Source organism: Daucus carota, chromosome 2, assembly GCF_001625215.2.
Source record: "Daucus carota subsp. sativus chromosome 2, DH1 v3.0, whole genome shotgun sequence".
Taxonomy (NCBI): Eukaryota; Viridiplantae; Streptophyta; class Magnoliopsida; order Apiales; family Apiaceae; genus Daucus; species Daucus carota.
The window spans coordinates 52,985,011-52,993,434 of NC_030382.2; the positions used below are offsets into that span (position 1 = coordinate 52,985,011).

Consider the following 8,424-nt stretch of genomic DNA (forward strand, 5'->3'; position numbering starts at 1 on the left):
TAATATCCAAGACTTGTACGCACATGGTAAATTTAGCTGAACAGGTTGTTTGTGGCAGTTCAAATAGCAACAGTACAGCACAATTTAGAAACTGAAAAGCAAACAAATGAAGCTCTTTCCATGATAAACTTGACTAAGCCTTGAGCATAGCTCCATTTGAGACAAACATTTGCTACACATAACTTCAACCTTTGGTTACAGCTTCAACTTGTTCTGCATCAAATTTTTCCTTAGTTTCTCTCGCGGCATCGTATGAAGCATGTAATCCAACAAATAAGTAGTAGACTAACAAACCTGCCGTCCAGACTGAAAATCTGATAAAAGAGGGACCATCAATTGAACCCATAATGAATACGTTGATCGCAACGCTAGCAGATGGCAACCATGGCATCCATGGAACACCCCATAATTTTGGTTTCCTTGCTTCTTTTACTGTAAGTTTCAGCCCAAGAGTAGCAATGAACCAAAGAGCAATCAGCACTATGTATCCCACAACATTCTTGCTATGTACCCAGACAACAGCTAAGCCTACTGAAGATAATATGATCATAGTCAAGAATCCAATCAGCCTGTTACGATCTGAGTTGGTTGTCTCTCCAGAAACATAGTACCTCCTAACTATTAATGCGATGGAAACTAGTGAGAATAGAAAAAGTGTGGAGATTGAGAGAAGGTTTGCCAAGATATCAAGGCCAGTGAACAAAGCAACAATGCAGTTTGCAATAGTCATTATAACAGTGGCATTCACCGGTGTCTTAGTTTTCTCATTAATCACAGCTAAAAACGGGGGAGCCATATGGGTTCGTGCAATATGAGTGAAATATCTCGCCTGAGCAATGATAATAGAAAGCACTACTGTTGTCATTCCCTTCAGTGCGCCAAAGGCCACTACATATTTCGCCCAGTTCATTCCAACTGCTTCAAAGGCAATTGAGAATGGTGCATCCACATCAATCTGACTGTATGGCTGCATGAGGCATAATGTGGCTCCCAAAAGGCAATAAGTTGTTATAATGATAATCATCGAACCTATGAGGCCGATAGGTATGTCACGACCTGGATTCTTGATCTCCTCTCCCAACGTAGAAACGCCATCAAATCCCACATATGCGAAGAATAGCATTGCTGAAGCTCTCAAAACACCATCCATTCCAAAAGGTGCAAGGGGTTGGAAATTAGAAGTATCAGCTTTAGTAAGGCCTGCTATAAGGATAAATACCATGACCAGAATATGGGCTATAGATACAAACGAATTGAACTTTGATGAACCCTTGATGCTCATACACGCACCAACGCAGATGGCAATTGATAATATAACTGCAATGGGATCTAATTCGTTGAATCCATGAGCTAGAACTGGAACAATTATGCGGAAATCTTCAGGTTTATGGTTACACAATGTTGCAAAATATGAGGTCCATGAGCGTGCCACACTTGCCCCAGATACAATATACTCAAAAAGTATATTTCCAGCGGCCAGAAAAGCAATAAAATCGCCAAGCTCTACTCTTAAATACGCAAATGAGCCTCCAGCAACAGGAAGTTCCACAGAAAATTCAGTATAACAAAGGACAGAAAGCAGAGCAGACAAACCGGAAATGAGGTATGAGATTATGACAGCAGGTCCAGCATAATCCCGAGCAGCTTGTCCAGTGAGAACAAAAACTCCAGCTCCCAAAACAGACCCAACACCAAACCACATTATATCAAACCAGTTTAAGGATTTAGTCATCTCATTCTGGCTCCTAGCACGCATTTCGTGTAGCTCTGACTCATCAGTGGATCGTGTCAATAGTCGATCAGTAAGCCGCGATTTTGTGTTCCTTAATGCCCTGCCATAATTCCCCCAGCTTTTAAATGATTCTTCAGGAAAGAAACTGCTCTTGTTGCATCCATAACGCACTGTTTTCACCACGCCTTCACTGCCACCACCAGCCACCATCCTTCTCCTGCCAACAATTGACACAACAATCATCAAATTGTTCAATTTAACACTTTTGAAAAGGGTATACTATATAAATCTTGAAATATACAAACATGGAAATGGCTCACAATTAAAAGGTGCTGAGCCACCCCGCCTTATATTGTTAATGGTGGAATGAACATTAAAAATTACTGAGGCACTAAAAAAGTTTTATCTGAAGTAGTTTACCTACTGCTAGAAATATAGCACAAGGATTAGGGAACTCCTATTTGCTAGTAAATTTTACTGGGAAAATATTTCATTCACAAAATTGGGTACAAAAAATTCCACAAAATTTTTGTAGTGGATGGTAAGCAAGACGCTCTAACCTCTGTCATATTATTGAGAGTTTTACTAACAAAGATGATCAAAGGTAAATTGCGCAATTAAACAAAACAAAGAGGTACGAGGTCTCCATCACAACATAATTTCAAAGTGGTTGGAGACAAGCAAAACCTATAAATTCTAGAAGAAATAACATAAATATTTACCAGTATTATAAAACGGAGATCAATGCAGAATAACCGACTGCTGAAAATGACTACTCAGATTTTCAGAACATATTAACATAACCAAGTAGAACTGGTTTCAGTTTTCATAACCATGATAATATGATATCAACAAATGTCAGTTCTCGAGTTTATGTCTTCCCTGAAGGCAAATTCCCATTTTACTTCTTAAATAGGAAATGTACACCAGGCTACAAGACCCCAGATAACAAAAACAAGAAATTCAAGTGAGCGGCTCTGTAGGCAGCCCCCTCTGCAAGGGCAGATTATGAATCTAAAATTCCCCATAGCAAAAAGAAGTGCCAAAAGAATTCAAGGCGCTAAAAAGTAAAATTTACTTGTACACAAACCATCACCTAGACACAATGCGCGTAGAACAAAAAGAACATACCTGAGTATGGACGTCTAACACGAAGAGGCAGAGAAATCGAATTGAAATAAACGGACTAAACGCAAGGTTCTATTTATAACGGTCCGGTGTCTCAATAGTCAATACTCAATACTGTGCACAGTCGTCAATATTACTCCCTCCTGCCGATCAATTTTATACGGTTTTGTTTTTGATTATATTCTTCCCCTATCTTCATTTATCAAATTTATTACTCCTATTAAAAAATATGTGGATTCCCATTTTATCCATCTCTTATGTCCGTATCCGATCCCAATGTATATAATTCATTGGGACGGAGAGAGTAGTATTTTTAGGACGTGTATTTAAATGAATCTTTTTAAAAAAATTCATTCATGAAATACAAGTTTATGCGATTCGGATTTCAAAAAGTAGAATTTTGAATTATTTAACCAGAATTCAAAATAATGTTACAATATCTTATCTGCTGTATTGAATTAGAATTTTAAGTTACACTTAAATGGATAATTGATATATGTATCCGTATCTAATTTTTTACAAATACTTATGTCGAATAATATAATACATTATACGAAATGATATTTCAACGCATGAAAATTATGCATAAAAGATAATGGAAATTAGCTGATAAGTGATTGTCGAAAAAATTATGAATCAAATTTAATCATTGAAGATAAAAAATAAGAATTTTTCAGATTAATTATAAAATAAATGGATAATTAATTTAATAATCATAAATTTAATCAATTTAGCTATGTTAGAATAATGAACAAGCTATAACAGTCCATTTGGTAATAGAGGGCGAGGTATTTGCTTTATGTTTAATCTATTGTTTTGATGTTTTTCGAAACAATATTAATTTTTTAAAGCTATAGTTCATACTCTTCTAAATAAAATATATTTATTAACAATAAAGGATGTCACTTCATATTTATTTCTTGTTTAAATATATTACAAAGTTTGATTGTCAATTTCCGAAGCAAATTCGATAACAAAAATATGAAAAATATCAATAGAAAAAGAGAAAATAAAAATTATTAACAAATCTGCTAATTTTACGATATTTTTGGTTTTGGCACAATCAGCCATTTGAGACGCTCTTGGCAAACTAGCACAAGTCTCCTCTCGTCCCCGTCAAACACTAGAGGGCCATTGCTTTGTTACGGGAAGCGGAAAAGAATCCAAAACAGAGGAAAGGAATGATAATTATTTATTTGTTTGGTTTTGATCACAAAAATTATATGCCAATTTTATATCTGATTTTTTTATATTATATAATTTCAAAATAGTCAAATGCATCATGTTTATAACAATATAACTTATATATATTTTAAAAATTAATATAATTTTTTATTTACAAATTTCATTATTTTTTAATAAATAAATATATAAATATATCATTTTTCTAATTTATAACAACTAAATAAAAATTTTATATTAAAAATATTTTATATTTATCTTTTAATGACTTCATACATAAATTATAAATGAAAACAAAATAGAAAAGGCAAAGCAAGCCAGTGGTGAGGAAATGGGCAAGGAAGTACCTTGGATATACTTTAAACTAAAAAAAATGGAAAGACAATGATAATTTTAGCGAAACAAACACTAACAAAGAAAATAATTTTAATTATTTCCTTTTCTTTTAGTAGTTATTGTTTGGTCCCTAAGAAGAATAGTATAATACTGGGGAATGAGGACCATTTCAGTCGATTCCTAATCAGCACGACTCTGTAATGCTCATTAGGGGTGAGCATAACCGGATATCCGATCCGATTAAGAATTATAAACCGGATATTCGGTTTTTCGGATCATTAAATTTTCATTCCGGTTCCGGTTTAACCGGATATTCGGATATCTTTATAAATCGAATCAGAAAACGGATTATCCGGATCCTATTTTTTTTTAAAAATATATATATTATTTTTTGATTCAACAAATTTGTAACGTTTAACTTCACTCTTTTTTTTCACAAGCATAAACGGAAAATCAAGCAGGATAAGAAGAGATCCGTTTGAACAAAATCAGGAGCCGAGGCGTTGGGTCCTGTACTCCTGTTGAAGACTTTACCATCTTGGAAGAGGGTTTTGTATACAAGGACTATTCATTTTTAGGAAATTTTAGAAATCAAATACCAATACTACTGGATAGATATAGGTGGTGTTTGGCAGGCAAATATAAGTCAATTTCTGGGCTTATAAGTTATAAGCACTTATTTGTACTGTTTGTGTAAAAATTAGAGAAGCACTTAAAAAAAGTTAGGATTACTAGCTTTTGTTTCAGGACTTCTGCTTATTTGCCAAACAGTTTAATCACTTATAAGTCTTAACTTGCTTCTGACTTCTATTTCACTTTTTTATTTTAAGCAAAAAGCACTTATTTTAAGCTCACCCAAACGGTCCCATAATCACATGCTTCTTTCACCTGCTTCGGACGAAACAATCTAACTAATAGTAACAGATTATAATATCTATAAAAATATATTTTTTATTAAAAATTATAAAACCGAATCGGATCCGGATATCCGCTTTCTTACGTATATGTGATCCGGATCCGAATCCGAATTTTAGAAAAAAACCGGATCGGATATCCGGTCCGGTTTATTCGGAACGAATATCTAAATTTTCGGATATTTTAAATCGGAAACCGGACCGAAAAATTGGATAATCCGGATTTCGGATTTTTATGCTCACCCCTAATGCTCATGCTCTAAATTTTACCAATTTCTTTTTATCACATGCGAAGAAAATGGTTCCAGTTGTTTCCTCGATATATAGTTTCGTAGCACTTACAAATTTTATCGTTCTTTTTCTCAACAAACTAGTACGAAATGTTAATCATGGGGCACCACTGCTAGCACGAGCGCCTCTTAGTGGTTGACGGGTGAATCAAGTCTTCGGCAAATGTTTTCTTAATTCTTGCGATTAATTAAGAGTTCCCTCTTTTATGGTTTGCTAATGATTAAAAAACGAAAGGTGCATTCGTCAAAAAAAGAAGAAGAAAAAAGCACGAAAGGTACAACAATTTAGCGACAAAACGAACTAACGAGGTACACGGTTATTATCAACTGCTGTAATTCCGAAGTCGTGGGGGACAAAGGAAAACCTTTAAATTCCAGCATAAACGACACATTACTCTCATTTCTTTGTACTTTTATTTTATTAATTAACATAAAATTTAAAAAAAAAAATATATATATATATATATATATATATATATATAATATTTTCATATCACACGGTCCAGTAACAGATATTTTAATCGCAGCCTAAGTTTATAGGAACACAAAAAGAATTTAAACATACAAAGCATCATTAATCGTTTAATCCCATGCACGTGTGTTTGATAGAGTAGAACACAACCTGAGAAACTAGAAACATACCTGGATGTCGGCTTCTAAGTTCTGACGAAGAGGCAGAGTAGCTGAATTGCACAAGACGGACGAAGCTCAAGTATATATAATTATATAGGCATATGACCGGGGCTCAACACTCCGCACAGTGGTTGCAATTATAATTTAATATAACGCATCTCGGTTATCAGTTGGTCAAAACTCGCATACTAGAAATGATTTTGTTTTTGAATCTTTGATTAAAAATTATATTATAATCATATCATATGACAGACTTTTTATAATATCTATAATAAATTTTCGACAATGACTAACATAATAATATTACTGTGACATACTTTTATAAAATGGATGCCCATAACAGGTCCAATAATATCGTTGAAGTCTTAAATATAATATAAAAAAATGATATCATAATAATTTAGGACATAATTAACTGATGTTATATATATAACTTAACTAATTTCTGACTCAAAAAATGTGGCTTATTCAAACTATATATTCAATATCTTATTATTAAAGATATTCATTCATCATCATTAAAGGACAAATAAAATGGAGAGAGAAAGAGAATGTGCTCAATAATTTGTTATAAAATATATTTATGTTTATAATAATATAATTTATTCATATTTTCATATTTTTATACTCCACAATTTATCATATAAAAATATCATTAATGTTTTAAATATCTTGACTTATAAATTATATCAAAATTATTTTTAATATACAAAAACTAAATCAATTTTTTTTAATTTTTAAAATATTTTACATATTACTTTCGAATTTGAAGAATTCTGAAATAAATTATAAATGAAAATAAAAAAATATCAAAAGGAAAGAAAATACCTGACAGGGGTGGCCAATGAATTATGAAAGGTATTGGCTAAATCTAAAAGTAAAATGCGGAAAAGGAAATGATATTTCTTTATAGAATATATACCAATAAAAAGAATGAGACTTATTGTCCCCCCTCTTTATTAATTACCCCAACTAAACCGTCCTTAAATTTTAACTTAAAATATCACGCAAATATATTCGCCGAACTTGCTCTTAGCGGTTGACGGGAAGTGGGGATATTTTTACGTATCTTTGGCTCTTTGCTTAAATTGGTCAAACTGCATTCACGAGCTCCCTATCTTTTGAGTAAAAAGTTAATTCTAATACTTCCTTGCAAGGAATAAAGTTTGGTTCACTGAAGGTTCCTTTTCTTTTATTTGCCAAGAAGTTGCTCTCTAATTCTTGCTACATTGTTTATCGGATATCCCCCTCCCCTTTTTAGAAATGTTAGTTATATACAAATACCCATTGCAAAACAGCTAAAATAAAATTTGCATTTGATATCAAAATTTAAACATTTTTCTCAATTTTATTTTTCTTAAGAAAAGAAAGTTTTCATAAAACATGGTAGTGGGGGAATCTCGCGGGGGGACCAGCCAGCACCAGCGGCTATTAGTGGCTGATTGGTGAATACCGGAGAATGAAGATATATACCAGAGAGTTAATAATTCCTAATTAGCATCAATTCGTTTGACTAAATTATTTTTAATAATATGCATCAACTTGATATCTAGCTAGGATCTCTTTTGTTATTCTCATTCTATCTTACAGTGCATTTCTTTTTCAACGCAGACAGAAAGGAGTCCGGATCCTCTATCCCCTTACTTGTATCCCCTAATATGTCCCGTTTATTCTATTGGTCAGTTGTTAACACGTCACCTATAAATTTTCCTTTATCCTTTTGTCTCTATTCTTTCTTCGATAGTTTATCAGAATTTAAAATCTGTTTATTTTTTCAAATTTATATAACATATGTCTTAATTATTAAATATTTTTTTCATATAGTATATAATCAACTAAAAATATTTTTCATATGATATCATATAGTATATTTTATTTTATATTTTCTATATTAAATAGTTAAATAAAATTTTGAAAATAAATTTTTAATATGGTTAAATTAAAAAGCAAAAAAATACTTTATTTATAACTAAGATTATATTAAAATATTGAAATATTTTTTATTTAATATTTAATCTACCAAAATTAAATTTTTGTATAATGACTTTTTTTCTAGAAAACAAATATATTGATATATGAAGAAATTCACCAGTACATTTGAGAGAACAATTATTACTAAATTTTTTGATAAAAAAATGTACATACTGAAGTTAATATTTTACGTAACAAAAAAAATTAGTGAGAAAATATAAAATTGACTTTTATAATA

The 8,424-nt window shown here is 31.9% G+C and overlaps 1 protein-coding gene across 4 annotated transcripts; it reads right to left on the bottom strand.

Moving 5' to 3' along the window:
- Window positions 1–6,318, bottom strand: LOC108207013 (cationic amino acid transporter 1-like). 4 transcript variants are annotated; one of them, XM_017377475.2, is made up of 2 exons: window positions 6,225–6,318; window positions 1–1,949 (listed from the first exon to the last, which is right to left on the bottom strand). In XM_017377475.2, the coding sequence occupies exon 2, from the start codon at window positions 1,940–1,942 to the stop codon at window positions 185–187; it is 1,758 nt and encodes a 585-aa protein (XP_017232964.1). In that variant the 5' UTR covers window positions 1,943–1,949; window positions 6,225–6,318; the 3' UTR covers window positions 1–184. The 4 variants fall into 4 exon arrangements, with proteins under 4 accessions (XP_017232964.1, XP_017232963.1, XP_063944240.1 ...); XM_017377474.2 differs by lacking the exon at window positions 6,225–6,318 and adding an exon at window positions 2,864–3,010; XM_064088170.1 differs by lacking the exon at window positions 6,225–6,318 and adding an exon at window positions 2,153–2,807.
- Between the last annotated feature and the right edge of the window lie 2,106 nt (window positions 6,319–8,424).